The 22,109-nt window shown below is 38.7% G+C and overlaps 2 protein-coding genes across 2 annotated transcripts in view; both read right to left on the bottom strand.

The window, feature by feature from the left end:
- Positions 1-1,698: 1,698 nt before the first annotated feature.
- Positions 1,699-12,543, bottom strand: ltv1 (LTV1 ribosome biogenesis factor). Its single transcript, XM_069167750.1, has 11 exons — positions 12,375-12,543; positions 10,231-10,362; positions 9,601-9,819; positions 9,319-9,406; positions 8,743-8,875; positions 7,818-8,049; positions 6,808-6,935; positions 6,554-6,693; positions 5,538-5,590; positions 4,127-4,327; positions 1,699-2,103 (listed from the first exon to the last, which is right to left on the bottom strand). The coding sequence occupies exons 1-11, from the start codon at positions 12,375-12,377 to the stop codon at positions 1,993-1,995; spliced, it is 1,440 nt and encodes a 479-aa protein (XP_069023851.1). The 5' UTR covers positions 12,378-12,543; the 3' UTR covers positions 1,699-1,992.
- A 1,262-nt stretch (positions 12,544-13,805) lies between these two features.
- capn9 (calpain 9) overlaps positions 13,806-22,109 on the bottom strand; it is a 20,151-nt gene continuing 11,847 nt past the window's right edge. Inside the window, exons 16-20 of the mRNA XM_069168000.1 lie at positions 21,078-21,146; positions 20,909-20,987; positions 19,133-19,249; positions 18,972-19,030; positions 13,806-14,118 (exon numbers count right to left, since the gene is read on the bottom strand). Coding sequence (XP_069024101.1) covers positions 14,092-14,118; positions 18,972-19,030; positions 19,133-19,249; positions 20,909-20,987; positions 21,078-21,146 — 351 coding nt within the window. The 3' untranslated portion in view covers positions 13,806-14,091. The remainder of the gene's footprint in view (positions 14,119-18,971; positions 19,031-19,132; positions 19,250-20,908; positions 20,988-21,077; positions 21,147-22,109) is intronic.

The raw sequence follows: 22,109 nt of genomic DNA, 5'->3' as shown, positions 1-22,109 counted from the left end.
CGTTCAATAAGGAGACAAACGACCCACCTGTTTCCTGTTGGTGATGCTTCTCCATGAGGACGGTGGCGGGAGGGCTGACTGGGACGTCAAAGCATACTTTAAGCAATCTTTTTTTTCCAATTATAAAACCCCTTTTCTTTAGTAAAAGATAACAAAGTTCTTAAAAATAGATGAGAACATTAAAAACATCTACATACGAGCTCCTCTAAAGGGGACAGAATTCACCCACACTGGTGTCTGTTGTGAGATATTAATTAGTGATTACAGATTATAAAAGTACAAGAGCGACGGTGCAGTTTGCCCCGAGAGTGTCCAAAGGATGGTGATAAAACATCTGGAATAACTTCTCTACATCCAAACAAGTACATCTGTCAGTTGAACAACAGTCTGAAATTTGCCAGAAAATTTCACCAAATCAGGAGCTGCTCGCTTTGCATAAAGAGGACAGAAAAGGATTAACGTGGTTTATCTGCTTTTCTCTTGTATTGATTAATAAAAAAATATACCATGTTAACTATTCAGCTTTAGAGGAACTGGCAGGGAGTTACTTCCTCATTCGGAGTCAAAGCCAAGTGGAAACCGCAGGTTGGATATAAAAGAGTTCGTAGCTTCCGAGTCTGTAAAATGGTTCTGATCCAGAAGTGTCTTCAGCTGCAATACCAGCGAGTGCCACTAGAGGTCGGCTCCAAAAAGCCTCCGGCTCCATAGACTCCCATTCAACTTCTCTCATCAAATCCAAAGTGAATAAAATGTGTCCATCAGTTATCTCGGTGTTGTTAGCTAAAGTCACTCCTTCTTATTAGTTTTCTGGAGGTCCATCTGAAAATAATCCCTCATTCATTAGAAAAGAAGATTCAAGAAGACCTGTTTTTGGGGGCGTGTCTGTTTGATTGACAGGCCTGTGGTGCAGTCAGGTTACAGCTATCGGTGGGCGGGACGTAGTATCGTCAGGTTTCCAATCAGATCGGTCAGATCCACCGCTGGCTCCTCCCCCAGCTCGTCCAAATATGGTCACTTCCTGCTCCAAACCACTCCGAACTAGCAAGATGGTGACGGACAGAATCTGAACTGGAGGATTCATAACGTTCACAAATCAACGATGACATCACTGATGGATGATGACATCACTGATGGTTCTGATTGGTTGCAACCAACCGTGACTCTTCGTTTTTGTGAACTGCCGTTTGGAAGCCTTGAATTCGGCATTCCGTCACCATCTTGTTTTCCGAAGACAAAAGCGACCAAATTTAAATGAGCGAAGAGGAGAGAAGAAGAAACGGTAGATCTGACTGGTTCTGACTGGACCTGACTAGATCTGACTGGACCTGACTGGTTCTGACTGGACCTGACTAGATCTGACTGGACCTGACTGGTTCTGAGGATTTGTCAGCGCCTGTAGCTTGACTGCACTTCATCTCCAAACCTTCCTCTGTTGGAGTCCTAATATATGAATATTTATGGAAGTATGATCAGAAGAAGTGAATTTAGCGAGTGACATCATATTGAAAGACGTTCTGACTTCGTATTTCGTAAGTTAAATGTGAGTCGTGGGTTCCGACCCACAGCGCCCCCTGGTGGTACTACACGTCCACATTTCACCACTTTGATGCTCAGTATAACTTGATAACATGTTCTGATCCGACTCTCTACAAGGAAACAAGTGGATTTCACAAATTGTCCTTTAAATAAAAAAAATGGTTTAAAACTGCCAGACTGGATTTTTAATCAGAATCTGATCAGATTGAGTAAAACAGATTCCTTTAGCATGATGTTCTGAACTGATTTACTGGAAATAAAATTCATTTATGTTTTTATCTAAGCAGTTAAGTGAACTTTATTTTCAGATTTTTATTGTTTTATTGATAAATAAAGGAAACTCTTCTGCACCCCTTTCAGTCCGGTTCTCGGGCCGTCCCGGTCTCGTCAGCTCCACTGAAGCCCGATGACACCGTCAGGTAAAAGCTGAGTGGGCGGAGTCCCGCCAGGCGGCTGCTAAAGCTTCAGGCCTTGAACGTTCCTTCTCAGGTTCAACATTTGCTTCTCCTGTCGGACTTTTTCTTCCTTGAACGCCACCTTGTTGGCTTTCTTCTCGACTCTCCTCTCCTGAACAAAAACACAGAAGAACAATTTAACGCTGTATTATAAAGACTTTTTTAAAGTTTTTGAATAATCCACAAACTCTCAATATCATCGTTAATGACTTTCACTAACAATAATCCTTCACATCCTTCATCACAGCTGTCCTGAGCTAACAGTTACTGTTAGCCTGGCTGTGTTCACTACGCTAACATCAAGGCTAACATCAAGGCTAACAACAAGGCTAACAACAAGGCTAACATCAAGGCTAACAACAAGGCTAACAACAAGGCTAACAACAAGGCTAACAACAAGGCTAACATCAAGGCTAACATCAAGGCTAACAACAAGGCTAACAACAAGGCTAACATCAAGGCTAACAACAAGGCTAACATCAAGGCTAACAACAAGGCTAACAACAAGGCTAACATCAAGGCTAACAACAAGGCTAACATCCAGGCTAACAACAAGGCTAACAACAAGGCTAACATCAAGGCTAACAACAAGGCTAACAACAAGGCTAACATCAAGGCTAACAACAAGGCTAACAACAAGGCTAACATCAAGGCTAACAACAAGGCTAACATCAAGGCTAACAACAAGGCTAACATCAAGGCTAACATCAAGGCTAACATCAAGGCTAACAACAAGGCTAACAACAAGGCTAACATCAAGGCTAACAACAAGGCTAACAACAAGGCTAACATCAAGGCTAACAACAAGGCTAACATCAAGGCTAACAACAAGGCTAACAACAAGGCTAACATTAAGGCTAACAACAAGGCTAACATCAAGGCTAACAACAAGGCTAACAACAAGGCTAACATCAAGGCTAACAACAAGGCTAACATCAAGGCTAACAACAAGGCTAACATCAAGGCTAACAACAAGGCTAACAACAAGGCTAACAACAAGGCTAACAACAAGGCTAACATCAAGGCTAACATCAAGGCTAACAACAAGGCTAACAACAAGGCTAACATCAAGGCTAACAACAAGGCTAACATCAAGGCTAACAACAAGGCTAACAACAAGGCTAACATCAAGGCTAACAACAAGGCTAACATCCAGGCTAACAACAAGGCTAACAACAAGGCTAACATCAAGGCTAACAACAAGGCTAACAACAAGGCTAACATCAAGGCTAACAACAAGGCTAACAACAAGGCTAACATCAAGGCTAACAACAAGGCTAACATCAAGGCTAACAACAAGGCTAACATCAAGGCTAACATCAAGGCTAACATCAAGGCTAACAACAAGGCTAACAACAAGGCTAACATCAAGGCTAACAACAAGGCTAACAACAAGGCTAACATCAAGGCTAACAACAAGGCTAACATCAAGGCTAACAACAAGGCTAACAACAAGGCTAACATTAAGGCTAACAACAAGGCTAACATCAAGGCTAACAACAAGGCTAACAACAAGGCTAACATCAAGGCTAACATCAAGGCTAACATCAAAGCTAACAACAAGGCTAACAACAAGGCTAACATCAAGGCTAACATCAAGGCTAACATCAAGGCTAACAACAAGGCTAACAACAAGGCTAACATCAAGGCTAACAACAAGGCTAACAACAAGGCTAACAACAAGGCTAACATTAAGGCTAACATCAAGGCTAACATCAAGGCTAACAACAAGGCTAACATCAAGGCTAACATCAAGGCTAACATCAAAGCTAACAACAAGGCTAACAACAACTAATGATGGGATGTATGATGTATGATGATTATTGTTAGTAAAAGTCAATAACGTTGATATTGTTTGTGGATTATATTGTTAGCAACATGCTAACTCTGAGGATGCTATCAACGTTATATTTGTCCCGTTGTTCTTTCCCTCCAGGAGTGTTTCAGAACCGAAGCGTTTCATATTTGCCCGAATTTGTCGTCTTCCTTTTTCTCTGATATTTTAATATTATAAAACTTGCAATTTTGTTTTAATAATAATCTTAATATAAATGAAAAACCAATGTTTCCCTCATGAAGGTGTTCTCCATGTTTCATGGTGAAGTGTTGAGTGGAGGTGAGTGATGCTTCGTCACCTTGCGCTCCTCCCTGACGGCCTGTTTCCTGGCCGCCCTCTCCTCCTTGCTCTCCTCGCGGGGTCGTGGTTGGGTGGAGACGCGCGGCAGGTCGCCGTCGTTGATCCTCGTCATGCGCTCCACCTGCTTGGCCGTCAGACTCCTGGACGGCAGGACGTCCAGCGGGACACCCGTCTTACTGGACACACGGATCGGCTTCAGCTGAGGACATTAAAGAGGAATTAAAGAGCTGCAGCTTCTAATCAGTTACTGTGGCGACGGATTTTTACGTGCTGGTAACAAAATCATAAAAGTATAAAAGCAGGTCTCGTAAACTCATCAACTCGGTCTTGATTATAAGCCTGAACGTTTCCCTTTACACAACTATGGCGGTTTGGAGCAGGAAGTGACCATATTTGGACGAGCTGGGGGAGGAGCCAGCGGTGGATCTGACCGATCTGATTGGAAACCTGACGATACTACGTCCCGCCCACCGATAGCTGTAACCTGACTGCACCACAGGCCTGTCAATCAAACAGACACGCCCCCAAAAACAGTTGTGTACAGTTCTGTAATTGTTCATGTCTTCTATCTCTATGCTGTCCTTTTCTCTCTCTGCTCTCCTCTCACCCCAACCGGTAGAGGCAGATGCTCCGCCCACCTCTGATCCTGGTTCTGATAACAGATGTTCTCCACCTCTGATCCTGGTTCTGTTAACAGATGTTCTCCACCTCTGATCCTGGTTCTGATAACAGATGTTCTCCACCTCTGAGCCTGGTTCTGATAACAGATGTTCTCCACCTCTGATCCTGGTTCTGATAACAGATGTTCTCCACCTCTGAGCCTGGTTCTGTTAACAGATGTTCTCCACCTCTGAGCCTGGTTGTCTGAGGTTTCTTCCTGTTAAAAGGGAGTTTTTCCCTCCTAGCTTACGTGTAAATTGTTGAATTGTTAAATTGTTGGGTTCCTCTGTAATGTTGAAAGCTGCATTTCTGCACACTCAACATTTTCCTTTCTGTATTCTGGTGTTCCTTTTCTGTTTAACAGAATTGCAGACAGAGAAAAGCAGAAGTTTAGCGAGCACTCGGAGGCGGTCCGAGTGCCGAGGAGAGGTCCGGTTGGAAAACTGCTCAAGAATATTTATCCAACAGTGTGTCTGAGTGTAGACGAGGAGTTTTGAGCCGGAGCTGCGTGAGGTTGTTGAGAGCGAAGGCTTTGAGGTTTGGAGGGGAAACGTGACAATAACGTAACGAGAAGAGAAGAAATCCTCCCTCCTAAAAAAAGAGAGTAATTCACCCCCAAACGGAGGTGTGTCCAGGCGTGTCCAGGCGTGTCCAGGTGTGTCCAGCACTGGGACGGTCCTGCTTTCTGTCTGTATCGTATTCAAAATGTGTTTAATTTCTGTCATTATTTCCTACAAAATTGTTCATACCTTTGATGGTTCCGCAATGACTGTGGGTCTGTTATATATGTTGGAGTAAGTACCTGGAGGAGGAAAAACAAACAGTCAAAATGTAGATCTCGTTTCTCTCTAACATACTGTTCAACAAATTAAAATAAACAGAAAGAAGTGGTTCATGCATTGCATTGTCAAATGATCAAAGTGAGACAGAAAGCAGGGTGTTTTCAGGCCTGAAATGCTTCTTTGGTGTGTTTTTAACAGTCGTGTTGATTCTTACTGTCTGAATCTGTCGATACTGAGATTTGATCTCATGTTCAGTTTGAACACTTTACAGAAGAATGATTCTGGTTGTTGCTGTTAATAAATGTTATTTTATTCTCACCTGAAGTCACAACTTACACTAAAACTGCTTTCTTTGAAACGGTGAGTCGGCAGCTATTTTCATAATTGTTTATTTTGAAATTTTTCAAACAGAACAATTAATCAATTAGTGTATACCTACCTACCTACCTACACAAATAATCAGCAGTTAAATCCATAATGAAAATAATAATTAATTGAAATTGGATACAAAATAGTTAAAAAGAGCTCAACCGACTATAGCAATGAAATCCTGTTTTTACTTTGATTTATTTATATAAAGGAGAATTGTTTTCATATTTCAAATATATATATATATATATATATATATATATATATATATATATATATATATATAAACATTTTTTCCACCAAAGAAACCTGCAGGATAGCTTAGCTTAGCATGGGAACAAAACTAACTTCTAGTTTTAAGGTTTATTTAAACATTGTTGTGTTTAAATAACCATTGTGTAAAGACAGCAACCTGTTCGGCACAAATGTTTAACGCTGATGTTTTTGATGGGCGTTTTTTTTTTTGTGTGTGTGAATCTGTGTCATAGTTTAAAGAAATGCTATCGAAGAGAGATTTTCTGCAGCACATTTCTGCTCATGATGACTGAAGTGGAGGAGAAGTCAAAAGTTTCAAAATAAAAGTCGTCCAGTCGCATGACGGCTCTGAAACTCACTGATGATGGTTTCACAATCCCACTTCTCTTCTGGAGCCGCAATAACAACGGTGTCCATCTCTTCCTCCTCGTCTGCATCCTCCTCCTCCTCCTTCACCACAGGAAGTTCTCTGGGACCCAGGTCATCCGGCCGCAGGTACCTGAGCCGCAAACAACACACGTCCGGGTCAACATTTAAATTTCAATCATCCAATGAAGCGTTCATCGTGTGATGTCACAATAAAACTGTAATAAAACGAAGAAGCTCCTCTCACTCTTTCTCTTTCTGTTTGAAGTAGTCCTTGATGACTTCCTCCAGCCGAGCGCTGTCCGGCTCGATGAAGCCCTCCAGCTCAGCGTTGTCCAGAGCGCCGATCTCGTCGTCATCGAACTGTTCATAGAACTGGACCCAAACACACGGTTCTGACTCGGATCACATTTCAGGACAAAAGATGAAGGAGTGACACGTTGACAGATTAAAAGGCCAAAAGTCAAACGGTGAGTGTTGGTGATGATCTCTGGATGACATCACGGAGCAGAGCCGTGACATCACTGAGGATCTGGATGAACTAAATCCTCATCATGTACTAAACGGGCTCGAAATGTTCGGCCCGTTTTAAAGCAGGTTTGTCAGCTTGAAATCAGACTGGTGGAAAAAAACAACCATCATCATCATGTTGTTGCAGTTGGTTTATTAATCTGCTGGATTTGTTACTTCAGCAATATTTAATTGGAGGGTGTTTTAACGCCATTATTAGTAGTATCAAAACGTGATTTATCAAAACTCTAATCACATCCTTCGTGTATAATAAACATTTCATTAGATCATTTTATTGTGAAGGCCACAGTTTCCACGAACTCAGTCACTTCCTGTTTCTCCTCTTGTTCCTGTTTCTCCGTGAACAGAGTTTTATTTGGAGATGAAAACAGGAGCAGAGACTTTCTGGTTGAAATGAGGAGTTATTGTTGGTAATAAAGAGAGTTTAGTTTGAAAAGATTTACTTTATGTTTTAATACTTTCAGCTCAGATTCTGATGAAAGTTTTTTGCGGGAATTCAAATTTAAAGAATTTAAAGAAATTGCGAGCTCCCGCAAATATTGTGAAGTTTGTTAATTATTATGATAATATTTCCTGGAGGGGCTGATGTACACGGGACCAGTGATGGTAGGAAATGCTGGTCTGTGGTTTATTGCTGTGTTGTACAGTCGTGACTTTCAGAGATGAAGCTCGGAGGTGAGACTGGGAGTGCAGCCGATAAACCGACGACTCGGCCGGTGAGCTCACCTTCTCGAAGCGGTCGTCCAGCAGAGTGAGCTGCTGGTTCCTCCTCATCACGGACGACGTCAGCGAGTACTCGGTGAAGCGACTCTTCGTCTCCTCGTCCATGAACAGAAACTGTCGAGCGCAGCCGTCCGCTTCCAGGTCCTCGCTGCCCGGAAAATCACCCTCTGAGTCACCTTCCTCATCGGTGTCTTCCCACTCATCATCATCATCATCATCATCATCTTTGTCGCATCTGTCGCAGGTTACAAACAGAACATTAGAATCACAAAGGAGACAACAGCAGATTGGAAACAGTGGAATATTTCCCTCCGCTGTGTTTCACCGGACGGCTGAACCTGCCAGACCAACGTCACACGGAGGAATCAAGATGCTGTTTAAATACGACTCATTGTGACACTTTACAGGGAAGTTTCAAAATCCTTCATGTCAAACTTTCATGTCTCGTGAATTTAACCAACGCTGGACTTCCGGCTGGAGACGGCGTCGCTGAGGGAAACGGGAAGACATTGAGCTGGAGATATAAATGAAAACTAGAAAACTACCGCATCAGCTGTTCTGAGAATTTAGAATTTCAAACATTTCAATTTTAATAAAAAGTGTATTAAAAAACAACGTGGAAATAGTTGGTATGTATTATTAACGTCTGGGTTTTGTCGCTTGTTTAAGTGATTTACAGACGATGAAACCTGCTGGTCACATAAGAATCCACGATACATGAACATTTAACACGGGAATGAGCAATTTTGGGCTTCACTGTGTCATTTTAAGAAAACGAGATCATGCACTTATTAATTTATGATATCAGGCTGAGCTGCAAACACCTGCTTTCTGTTCACAAAATACGAAAGTAGTTTTGTGTCTTTTTTTTATTTTTTAAATGCGAGCATAAAAAACAGTTCTGAGACCAACAGAGTTCACTTCTTACTCTGCGTCCGCGGGACCTCCGGCGCCGTTCGCTTTGGACATGAAGTCGTCGTCCAGGACGTTGTCGGGGTCCTCGTAGTCAAAGTCCTCATCGAGAGCAGCCACGATGTCGGGGTCCATGTCCAGCCGGGGTCCTGCAGGACACAACCAGAGGGTCACATCTGGACCAGAGGGTCACCTGAGGATCACATCTGGACCAGAGGGTCACCTGAGGATCACATCTGGACCAGAGGGTCACTAAACACTAAAACGACCATCAGGACATCCAGCTCCACTTTTAGATGAGACAGATTATTATCGTTGGCTTCACAACACACCGCAAATCAAAGAAAAGAGCTGAACTTCATTCTCTGCTCCACAAAAAGGAACCTTTATATCACAGGACATATATATATATATATATATATATAAAGAAATATATATATATATAAAGAAATATATATATATATATATATATATATATATACATATATATATACATTTATATAAATATGTATATTTACATATGGGCTTCATTTATATGTATATATACGACCATCTGACCACTTTCTGACATTTTAGCTGAGGAGCTGTTTACCTGAAATAGGAGCAGCTTTGTTCAGAAGTCCAACCTCCTCCTCAAACTCTGAGGCGAACACAGAAGAAGGCAAGTTGATGGTAGTTGTCTGAGGAAGAGGAGAAGCGAGGAGAGGAGAGGAGAGGAGAGGAGAGGAGAGGAGAGGAGAGGAGGTTTTATTCTTCCTGGAGGAGGTTACAGAAATAAACTCATTTCTTTTAGTTCTGAAAAAGTTTTCAGTAACTGAAGTTTATAAAACGTTCATCTTAATCTGAAATGCCAGAATTTTTGTAAGGAACTCACAGGACGGTCGCTGCCCACGTCTCCCTCATCCTCCTCCTCCTCCTCCTCCTCTCCCCGCTCCTCCTGCAGGTGAGCAGCTCCTCTGTCAGGGTGGGCGTGTCCTGTTGCCACCAGCTCAGCTGAGCCGATCGCCTCCTTCAGATGCTGCAGGTAGTCGTAGTTGTCATCGAAGAAGACGCCAAATTTCCTCTGTTCCTCGAGCCTCTGGTCTGCTTCCACCTGAGAAACACGACATCACGTCGTCACGACAACGGGTCAGCGTCGCCGTCAGCGCTCAAACAAACCGACAGTAATGTGTTTGTAAACGGATGATTTCTAATTGTTGGGTTCCTTTTTATAATGCGACACGGTTCTTCTGTGAGGAACTCACGATGTTAAGTGCCATCAGGATTTCTATTTTAAATTTGGTAGCTACAAAATCAAAGCTAAGATAAGATAAGATTAAAAAAAAGAGAAAAAAAAAGATTTGTTTTGCCAACTTGTATTTTTCTTTTTATTTAATGGATGCTGAAAAGTTCGACTACTTCTTCAAACTTTTCTTGGTTGCAAAGCAAAACAAGATGGTGAACCAGTGCCGTGGTCAACAGACATCAACAGACAGGAAGGTAAACCTGAGAAGACGTGGTGTACCTTGGTGGTCGGCACCAGGACGTGCTGCGGGGCCTTTTCATCTGCAGCCAGTGGATCCCTCTGACTCCTGTGGACCAGGTGAAAGGTCACGGCCTTCTTCTTCTCAATGAACGATTTCTTTTTCCGATGAGGCTGGAAGAGAAAAAGAAGATCTTTATTTTTCACCTCCATATTGACCCCATTCAGCTGCAAGACCAACAAGCGCCCCAAAATCAGTCTGTTAAAGCAACAGTATTTAACATTTGCGAGGATGAGCTCATCACCGACACTCAGAGAATCCAAGGTTACGTACATAACCAATGTTCTTCCCACTTCTCCTGGTGGACACTAAAACATTATGTAAAAAGACCCATGTCAGCAAACCCGGGTCAAAGGTCACGACCCCCCACATTCTATTATGTTTTCCTGACAGACTTCCTGTCGGGCCGATCCACTCGGTTCAGGTCGCCGTGTCGGAGACGGAACCGGAGGAAAAATAGTCTCCGAGCTACTGGTTGTCTTTTTGTGTGTTGAGTATCAGTTTGTTCTTGTTTACGCAAAAGAAGGTTATTAAGCGGGTGTGGTGGAGCTCAGCTATGTGAACAAATCTTAGTTTCATTTTGTCGCACAAACCAAACGGTGGTTGAAGTTTTTTGGGACGTTGAGTAGTAATAACGTGTTGTTTGTTTTTTTAAGGGACATCGATGAACACATGACAAATGAATGCTCATTTAGACTTTGATGCCAGCAACATGTTTCAAACAAAAAAAGTTGTGACAAGGTCGACTAAAGTCACGAACACCTGGTGGAGCATCTCAACTTGTTAGTAGCCAGCAGGAACACGTCGCCTATAAAAACGGCATCATGGATTTTCATAATACACCCATATTTCTCAGTTTCAACATTTCATATGTTGTCGTCGGTCTATTTTTTTTTTATTAAATATGGTTTTAACTGATTTGCAAATCATCACATTCTGTGTTTATTTACATTTTATCCAACTTTTTTTGGTGTGGAAAAAAAAAAAATCATGAACAAAACAAAAAACCATCAGCTGAAGACGTTTGAATATGCTGATCTGTGAAATACCATTTTTGCACAACGACCAACCAAAGCGCTGCTGAGGCGGAACTTCCAGTTTATCTTTGCATGAGCAGGATGAACATAAAACAACTTCCAGTTTATCTTTGCATGAGCAGGATGAACATAAAACAACTTCCAGTTTATCTTTGCATGAGCAGGATGAACATAAAACAACTTCCAGTTTATCTTTGCATGAGCAGGATGAACATAAAACAACTTCCAGTTTATCTTTGCATGAGCAGGATGAACATAAAACAACTTCCAGTTTATCTTTGCATGAGCAGGATGAACATAAAACAACTTCCAGTTTATCTTTGCGTGAGCAGGATGAACACAAAACAACTTCCAGTTTATCTTTGCATGAGCAGGATGAACACAAAACAACTTCCAGTTTATCTTTGCATGAGCAGGATGAACACAAAACAACTTCCAGTTTATCTTTGCATGAGCAGGATGAACATAAAACAACTTCCAGTTTATCTTTGCATGAGCAGGATGAACATAAAACAACTTCCAGTTTATCTTTGCATGAGCAGGATGAACATAAAACAACTTCCAGTTTATCTTTGCATGAGCAGGATGAACATAAAACAACTTCCAGTTTATCTTTGCGTGAGCAGGATGAACACAAAACAACTTCCAGTTTATCTTTGCATGAGCAGGATGAACACAAAACAACTTCCAGTTTATCTTTGCATGAGCAGGATGAACACAAAACAACTTCCAGTTTATCTTTGCATGAGCAGGATGAACATAAAACAACTTCCAGTTTATCTTTGCATGAGCAGGATGAACACAAAACAACTTCCAGAGGAAAGATCTCAGTCTCAACTCAAACCGAATAAGTTTGTTTTCTACAAAGTGTTTCAGAACCAGCTCAGCTAGCAGGCTACACCAACAACAGACAAGAAAAGAAGTGGACTTTTAGTCAAGACAACAACGCGATGCTACTTAAATTAAACAATGATCGTAAAATGGACATTTGGTTCATTAACTTCCACCAATGTCTCCCAGTTCAGTGTTGTTCGACGTTAGCCGCTGGTGGCTAACAAGGTTAGCTGAGTGCAGTAATATCCTCCTACCATTTTGGAACTGAATCTCAGACGGTTTTCTTCGACAGATGAAGTTTAAAGATCTTTAAAAGTGAATGTATTGGTCGCTGTTACACGTATAACCGCAGAAAATCAGCGCGTCGCCGTTGTTTAGCCACGCTGGTTTCTCTTCCACCATGCTGCTTACGACGCTGCTGCTGACGTCACTGGGAGGAACCATGTAAGAAAAACTACGGGGGGGTTACAAATTATGAGAATACGCTTTAAAACCGAAGACACTTTTGTATTTGTGGAAAACATGTTGTTTGACTTTCTAACGCAGATACGTGTGTTGAATCAATATGTAATCCGAAACTTGTTTTTACTTTCCTTCTGCATTCTGGATTTAGTACAGTCCAAGAAAAGAGCCTTTTTTCTGCAACTTCATTTACAATCGAGAGTGCACAAAAACAATAGATCACAAAACAAAAAAATAAGACAACAAAAAAATCGGACAAAAACAAAATCTATCAAATTTGCTGCGCATCGTTTTACAGTTTTTGTTCTTTTCAGTTTTCGATATAGTTATGTTGTGCATAAAGGTTTTCCTTCAACAGAAAAAAGGAAACATCTGAAATTGGGCAAAGTTTATTTTCATTTATGAATTTGATATATATTTTCAGCAGATAAATAGATTTGTATACAATTATCAATGGTATTGTTATCAGAATTAACAGATTAAAACAAAAGTATTATGACAAATTAAATAGATTTGTTCGAGCAACTAAATATTAACCAAAATACAATAGTTTACAATTGTTTGGAAAAGTAGTAATTTAAAAACACGGATAAAACCTGGCAATATTTTCAGTGTTTGTAAATAGTCTTTAAGTGACAACTGTTGTGACAACTTGACTATTTTTACATTGTTGTACTTTTACTCATGTATTATATCTGAGCACTTTTTTTTTACTATTGACTGTGTATCCTACACTTCCTGAATTAACATTGTTTTTGTCTTCCGAAATAACCCGCTATTTGTTTGAATTTTAACACTTTTGGAAAGGTTCCTTGTTGGTTAAAAGCAATATTGGCAGTAATAAAAAAAGAAAGAAACCCTAACTGCTACATTTTTATGGTTTTCGCTATTTAACTACATACTATATTTCAATTTAAAAAAAGTTTTATTCCTCAATTTCAAAATGAGCAATAATTACAACAGTGTAAAAATGCTCCATAAAAAAAATGACAGTCTTCCATTCAAAATCATCCTTGAGTAAGAAAGAAGTGCATACTGGTTGTATTGTGTGTTAAAAGTACTGGTTTTGCCACGAGTGGTATATTATGACATAATTAGAAAAATGCTGTTGCAACAATGTGCGAGCAGCATTTTACTGTTGTAGCTGCTGAAGCTGAAGCCATTTATACACGTCGCTAGTTTAGTCAGGCAGCTTCCTTTGTGCAGGATGGATGAACCAAGAGAAACGTTTTATTCAAAGTTTATTTCCAGTCATGAAATAATAAACAGAGACAAAGAACCAGTAGTTTGTTCAAAGGCCTAAATCAGCAAAATTTTAAATTTATCCCCTCCCCCATCCTCCAACATTCAAAGGGTCAGACAGCGTTTCACATTACTTGTTTGAATAATTGCATAAAAAGTGGACAGATGTTGAGAATCTGAAACATGGAAAAGGGAACGCATCATTTAACACGCTGCACTGCAGCACTTCCTGTTGTGTTTTGTTCTTCTGCTGCTTTCCGCTCCTCCTCAGACGTTCATTGACAACATCAGGAACTGACCGGTAAAGAGGAAACAAAGTGCCGTCAGTTTAAAATGATCTGCAAGTGAATTAAATCTCAGAACATCACACAGCAAGTTCACATCTTAGTAATAAACTCAGTTCAAATCAACTCCGTTTGCTTTGGTACATGTGAGACCATCAAATTCACTCTGAAGCAGAGTGGAAGGAACTCTTTTCTTGAAGTTGATCTTTTAACTCTTTTCTAGAAGTCGATCTTTTAACTCTTTTCTAGAAGTTGATCTTTTAACTCTTTTCTAGAAGTAGATCTGTTAACTCTTTTCTAGAAGTTGATCTTTTAACGCTTTTCTAGAAGTTGATCTTTTAACGCTTTTTTAGAAGTTGATCTTTTAACTCTTTTCTAGAAGTTGATCTTTTAGCTCTTTTCTAGAAGTTGATCTTTTAGCTCTTTTCTAGAAGTTGATCTTGTAACTCTTTTCTAGAAGTTGATCTTTTAACTCTTTTCTAGAAGTTGATCTTTTAACTCTTTCTTGAAGTTGATCTTTTAACACTTTCCTAGAAGTCGATCTTTTAACTCTTTTCTAGAAGTTGATCTTTTAACTCTTTTCTAGAAGTTGATCTTTTTACTCTTTTCTAGAAGTAGATCTTTTAACTCTTTTCTAGAAGTTGATCTTGTAACTCTTTTCTAGAAGTTGATCTTTTAACTCTTTTCTTGAAGTTGATCTTTTAACGCTTTTCTTGAAGTTGATCTTTCAACTCTTTTCTTGAAGTTGATCTTTTAACTCTTTCCTAGAAGTTGATCTTTTAACTCTTTTCTAGAAGTTGATCGTTTAACGCTTTTCTAGAAGTTGATCTTTCAACTCTTTTCTAGAAGTTGATCTTTCAACTCTTTTCTTGAAGTTGATCTTTTAACTCTTCTAGAAGTTGATCTTTCAACTCTTTTCTAGAAGTTGATCTTTTAACTCTTTTCTAGAAGCTGATCTTTTAACGCTTTTCTTGAAGTTGATCTTTTAACGCTTTTCTTGAAGTTGATCTTTCAACTCTTTTCTAGAAGGTGATCTTTTAACTCTTTTTTTGAAGTTGATCTTTTAACTCTTCTAGAAGTTGATCTTTCAACTCTTTTCTAGAAGTTGATCTTTTAACTCTTTTCTAGAAGCTGATCTTTTAACGCTTTTCTTGAAGTTGATCTTTTAACGCTTTTCTTGAAGTTGATCTTTCAACTCTTTTCTAGAAGTTGATCTTTTAACGCTTTTCTAGAAGTCGATCTTTTAACTCTTTTCTAGAAGTTGATCTTTTAACTCTTTTCTAGAAGTAGATCTGTTAACTCTTTTCTAGAAGTTGATCTTTTAACGCTTTTCTAGAAGTTGATCTTTTAACGCTTTTTTAGAAGTTGATCTTTTAACTCTTTTCTAGAAGTTGATCTTTTAGCTCTTTTCTAGAAGTTGATCTTTTAGCTCTTTTCTAGAAGTTGATCTTGTAACTCTTTTCTAGAAGTTGATCTTTTAACTCTTTTCTAGAAGTTGATCTTTTAACTCTTTCTTGAAGTTGATCTTTTAACACTTTCCTAGAAGTCGATCTTTTAACTCTTTTCTAGAAGTTGATCTTTTAACTCTTTTCTAGAAGTTGATCTTTTAACTCTTTTCTAGAAGTTGATCTTTTAACTCTTTTCTTGAAGTTGATCTTTTAACGCTTTTCTTGAAGTTGATCTTTCAACTCTTTTCTTGAAGTTGATCTTTTAACGCTTTTCTTGAAGTTGATCTTTCAACTCTTTTCTTGAAGTTGATCTTTTAACTCTTTCCTAGAAGTTGATCTTTTAACTCTTTTCTAGAAGTTGATCTTTTAACGCTTTTCTTGAAGTTGATCTTTTAACGCTTTTCTAGAAGTTGATCTTTCAACTCTTTTCTAGAAGTTGATCTTTCAACTCTTTTCTTGAAGTTGATCTTTTAACTCTTCTAGAAGTTGATCTTTCAACTCTTTTCTAGAAGTTGATCTTTCAACTCTTTTCTAGAAGCTGATCTTTTAACGCTTTTCTTGAAGTTGATCTTTTAACGCTTTTCTTGAAGTTGATCTTTCAACTCTTTTCTAGAAGTTGATCTTTTAACTCTTTTCTAGAAGTTGATCTTTTAACTCTTTTCTAGAAGTTGATCTTTTAACTCTTTTCTAGAAGTTGATCTTGTAACTCTTTTCTAGAAGTTGATCTTTTAACTCTTTTTTTGAAGTTGATCTTTTAACTCTTCTAGAAGTTGATCTTTCAACTCTTTTCTAGAAGTTGATCTTTTAACTCTTTTCTAGAAGCTGATCTTTTAACGCTTTTCTTGAAGTTGATCTTTTAACGCTTTTCTTGAAGTTGATCTTGTAACGCTTTTCTAGAAGTTGATCTTGTAACGCTTTTCTAGAAGTTGATCTTTCAACTCTTTTCTAGAAGTTGATCTTTTAACTCTTTTCTTGAAGTTGATCTTTTAACTCTTTTCTAGAAGTTGATCTTTTAACGCTTTTCTAGAAGTTGATCTTTCAACGCTTTTCTAGAAGTTGATCTTTCAACTCTTTTCTAGAAGTTGATCTTTCAACTCTTTTCTAGAAGTTGATCTTTCAACTCTTTTCTAGAAGTTGATCTTTCAACTCTTTTCTAGAAGTTGATCTTTCAACTCTTTTCTTGAAGTTGATCTTTTAACTCTTCTAGAAGTTGATCTTTCAACTCTTTTCTAGAAGTTGATCTTTTAGCTCTTTTCTAGAAGATGATCTTTTAGCTCTTTTCTTGAAGTTGATCTTTCAACTCTTTTCTTGAAGTTGATCTTTTAACTCTTTTCTAGAAGTTGATCTTTTAAAGCTTTTCTTGAAGTTGATCTTTTAACGCTTTTCTTGAAGTTGATCTTTTAACTCTTTTCTAGAAGTTGATCTTTTAACTATTCTAGAAGCTGATCTTTTAACTCTTTTCTAGAAGCTGATCTTTTAACTCTTTTCTAGAAGCTGATCTTCTAACGCTTTTCTAGAAGTTGATCTTTTAACGCTTTTCTAGAAGTTGATCTTGTAACTCTTTTCTAGAAGTTGATCTTTTAACGCTTTTCTTGAAGTTGATCTTTTAACTATTTTCTAGAAGTTGATCTATCAACTCTTTTCTAGAAGTTGATCTTTCAACTCTGTTCTAGAAGCTGGTCTTTTAACTCTTTTCTAGAAGTTGATCTTTTAACTCTTTTCTTGAAGTTGATCTTTTAACTCTTCTAGAAGTTGATCTTTCAACTCTTTTCTAGAAGCTGATCTTTTAACGCTTTTCTTGAAGTTGATCTTTTAACTCTTTTCTTGAAGTTGATCTTTCAACTCTTTTCTACAAGTTGATCTTTCAACTCTTTTCTAGAAGTTGATCTTTTAACTCTTTTCTAGAAGTAGATCTTTTAACTCTTTTCTAGAAGTTGATCTTTTAACTCTTTTCTAGAAGCTGATCTTTTAACTCTTTTCTTGAAGTTGCTCTTTTAACTCTTCTAGAAGTTGATCTTTCAACTCTTTTCTAGAAGTTGATCTTTTAGCTCTTTTCTAGAAGTTGATCTTTTGGCTCTTTTCTTGAAGTTGATCTTTCAACTCTTTTCTTGAAGTTGATCTTTCAACTCTTTTCTTGAAGTTGATCTTTTAACTCTTTTCTAGAAGTTGATCTTTTAACGCTTTTCTTGAAGTTGATCTTTTAACGCTTTTCTTGAAGTTGATCTTTTAACACTTTTCTTGAAGTTGATCTTTTAACGCTTTTCTAGAAGTTGATCTTGTAACTCTTTTCTAGAAGTTGATCTTTTAACGCTTTTCTTGAAGTTGATCTTTTAACTATTTTCTAGAAGTTGATCTTTCAACTCTTTTCTAGAAGTTGATCTTTTAACTCTTTTCTAGAAGCTGATCTTTTAACTCTTTTCTAGAAGTTGATATTTTAACTCTTTTCTTGAAGTTGATCTTTTAACTCTTCTAGAAGTTGATCTTTCAACTCTTTTCTAGAAGTTGATCTTTTAACTCTTTTCTAGAAGTTGATCTTTTAACGCTTTTCTTGAAGTTGATCTTTTAACGCTTTTCTTGAAGTTGATCTTTCAACTCTTTTCTAGAAGTTGATCTTTTAACTCTTTGGGAGTTAAAACTCGACTCCCACGAAGAGTAAATTTACTTTAACCTTGAGTTGTTTGAATGTGAAACTCTTTCATAATGTTAACAGTCAACACTTAAAAGCTTGAATTATTTGACATTCATAGAGGTACAATTTCATCACACTAAAAAGGTTTTAGGTCAGACTGACAACAAGATAACAACATATTCAACACAAATTTATACTTAATAATTATGCAACAATTAATGCTGCATGAAAACTTTATCTAACAAGTTGCAAACTAACTGATGTATTAAAGTGACTGATTGGTCTACATGTTACGTTCCTCCTTTGTACACTTATGGTTTTGAATGATAGCCCCATGTTATTTATCATTATGTCTTCATTGAAATATTAATAAACAGAATGTTTTAACAAAACTAAATATAATTTCTGCCCATCACTTACATTTAATTTGGTTGCTTTATTCTAAATAAAATATGAAGAAATAAGTAAGGCATGTTGGGAAATGCTAATACAGTACCAAAGCTGTGCAGTAAACACAGAGTTGTGTTGAATCATCCTCAACACTCAGCGAATGAACAAAATATTACCAATGTGTCTCTGAACACAAGCTGGAGTCTAATTTAGAAAATAAACTCCCAACATCCAACTCTTTGTTTAACTCCAGGATATTCCACTCCAGAAATCTGCTGTGTACGAGCAAAAAACTGTCTGACAGACAATAATCCTCCATCCTGTGCAGCAGGTGGGTAAAACTAACGGTTGAGTTATCTCCTTTAGATTAACGGACTCAGATTGATGTGGTTTTACCTGCATGATGTTCATGTTTACTTGTCCTCTCTTGGACTTGTCCATTGCCTGGAAGGCTCCTGCATAAGAGACACTTCAGTCAGGTCAAAGTGGCAGAAAACTTTGCTGAAGTTAGCTTTAACTGCAGAGGCATGAATATAGTTGCAGGATTTGTTACGTACTGAACATGTTCTCCAGACGGACGATGCAGGTGAGGTAATCGTCAAAGTCGATGTCGTAGTTGTCGTCAGCAAACCTCAAGCCCATCAGCTGCAGAAGCCTGTTGTTGAGCTGCATACCTGCACGGAGCAAAGAGGCCGTTAGCTCTCAGAATCACCGGCACAGCGCACAGATCCACGTGTTCAGGCCATCCGGTGCAGCGCGTTGGGCTTCCTGCATGTTTGAGGTCCATTTTGTGGTGAAGTCCCGTTTGCTTGAATCAGGTCGAAGAGCATCACAGCTGACCGACGAGTTCGGTGGATGTTTGACGTCAGAGGTGTCCAAACTGTTTTCAAAGAGGGCCGATGGTCCTGATTCTTTATGAACCATAAACGTTACAGACAAATGCTCTGCTCTATAAACATTTGTCAATTGTCATTTCTTCAAATGAACAAATCTCAGAAAAACAATTCTGCCATTCTTTGACATCTCGAGAGTCGGATCACATGAAGAACAAGCTGTCTGTAAAACCTACAAAATATATCTTCCCCTCAGGTTCATTTTAAACAGGACTCATTATGTGTCTGTGAAACCTGCTCTGGTCTTTAACACCAATTCATTCAGGAAGTCATCTTTTGATTGACAGTGCTGGCGGGTCATAAATTATACGTTTGAAGACGGAAGCTGCGGGCCGTATAAAACCTGATCTCGGGCCGTGATTGGCCCCCGGACCAGACTTTGGACATGGCTGATCTACGTATTTCATCCCACATACGTAAATAACTGAAATAAGATCTTCTGATGTACAGTAGTTAAAAACAAAATATGAAGCTGGTGTGTTGAATTGGATGTGAATCAGGCCGTCGGCACACTTCATGCTGCAGCGGTCAATCTCAGACATTCAGGTTAACTACACATCAACTGCAATTCAATTTCACAAAAAGGGGAAAAATACAAAAACCTTTCTCACCGACTCATCTGGTTGATCTAACTCCTCATCTGGTTGATTTAACTCCTCAGCTGGTTGATTTAACTACTCATCTGATTTAACTACTCAGCTGGTTGATTTAACTACTCAGCTGGTTGATTTAACTCCTCACCTGGTCAATACTATGTGACACGGAGTCATTTATTCACAAGCTTATAGGCCATTAAAATTAATTATCGGAAAGTAAATTATGCTAACTCAAAGCTCCTGATGCAATTCATTTACACACACACACACACACACACACACACACACACACACACACACACACACACACACACATGGCAAAAAAATTGTCTTATATTTTAGGCCGGTGGTGGTTTGTAATACGAGGCGTTGGGGCTCCGCCCCCTCCAACAATGAGAGAAAACAACTACTTTAACATGTTAAACATAAATTCATGCTATAATAATAGTTTGCTGGTAAAATGCAGCTGTTAGTCTGTCAGTCTGTGAGCATTCAATAAAAACTGTTTACAACTTGTATTTATTCATTTCTGTGTAAATAATCTACTTCCTGTTACGGGGTGAATGAAGTCCTTCAACTATTGTTGACCATGTGACCTGAGACCGCTCTTCTATTGGTTGTTTCAGATTTTCAGACCCTCCCTCTTTTACTGGCAGCGAATCAGTATTGTTTTACGTTTTTCGATCTAATGTGATCGGACAACTCTCGACACCATCTCTCAGGTTCACCTCACATCCTCCATGACGTCATCAATGAAACTTACAAACAAAATTAAAGTATGAAAATAGAAATAGTGTGTTTGTAGTTGTGGCTGAAGGTTGAGCAGCTTTCAGTCGAGTCTCACCTGCAGCTTTGAGAGCAATACGAAGCTCGTAGGACGACATCTTCCCCGAGCGGTCGGTGTCGAAGGAGAGGAAGAGCATCTGTAGCAACAGAAACTGGTCTTTAACAAGGAAGCCCGAACGTCCACCACCAGACTCCATTCACATTTCACCACATAAACACACACTCACAATCCATTTCTTCATCTTTTCCCAGAAGACCTTAAACTCTTGGAACTCCAGCTTTCCCGTGTTGTCCACCTGGTTCACTACGTCAAAGAAAAAACTCTCTTTCACAATAAACCAATACTCAGTGAAATGGAAACACAAAAACAACATGAGTGTCGTCTGTTATTTGCACGAGGTCCTCGGCTGATGACGGTTGTTTAGCTCCTGCACACATTGAGAAGATCGATGTCCACAATAACCGTCTTTCAGATTATGATCCCTTTACTGTTAAGCTTGTGCATGTTTGTGTGTGAGATTCAGAGGATGTGCAAGTTGTGCACCTGCCAAGACGCCTAACACTATTTTAATAATGTAACAGTAAAATGTAACAGTAAAATAATGCAGTCATCTAATGACCAACACGCCCCGAGTACACTTCATATTTAAAGTTGAAGAGCATGCTGGATGGGAACATGACAGCTGTGGGGGTCTGAAACTCACCCCGATGGTTAAGCCCTTTTTCATGTATAATGCTGACATGCTCGGTACAAGAGGAACGACGTCTCTCCTCTACAAGGGGAGTCAATGGTTAGAAAAGGTTAGAAAAACCTGTGATGTAGCAAAAACATTCAGTTCAAATGGTCTGCAGTTACAGACCGTATTATTAAGTATAAATTTGTGATGAATATGTTGTTATCTTGTTGTCAGTCTGACCTAAAACCTTTTTAGTGTGATGAAATTTTACCTCCACGAATGTCAAATAATTCAAGCTTTTAAATGTTGACTGTTAACATTATGAAAGAGTTTCACATTCAAACAACTCAAGGTTAAAGTAAAATGTACTCTTCATGGGAGTTGAGTTTTAACTCCCAAAGAGTTCAAGTTCAGCTCCTAAAAAGAGTTAAAAGATCAACTTCTAGAAGAGTTGAAAGATCAACTTCTAGAAAAGTGATAAAAGATCAACTTCTAGAAAAGAGTTAAAAGGTCAACTTCTAGAAAAGAGTTGAAAGATCAACTTCTAGAAAAGAGTTAAAAGATCAACTTCTAGAAAAGTGC

The sequence above is a fragment of the Embiotoca jacksoni genome, unplaced genomic scaffold (genome assembly GCF_022577435.1).
Source record: "Embiotoca jacksoni isolate LCO1_2020_lvr unplaced genomic scaffold, fEmbJac1.0.p SCAF_4, whole genome shotgun sequence".
In the NCBI taxonomy this organism is placed as follows: domain Eukaryota; kingdom Metazoa; phylum Chordata; class Actinopteri; family Embiotocidae; genus Embiotoca; species Embiotoca jacksoni.
The sequence above is the reverse complement of the archived record's forward strand: the minus strand, read 5'-3'. Positions and strand labels throughout refer to the sequence as shown.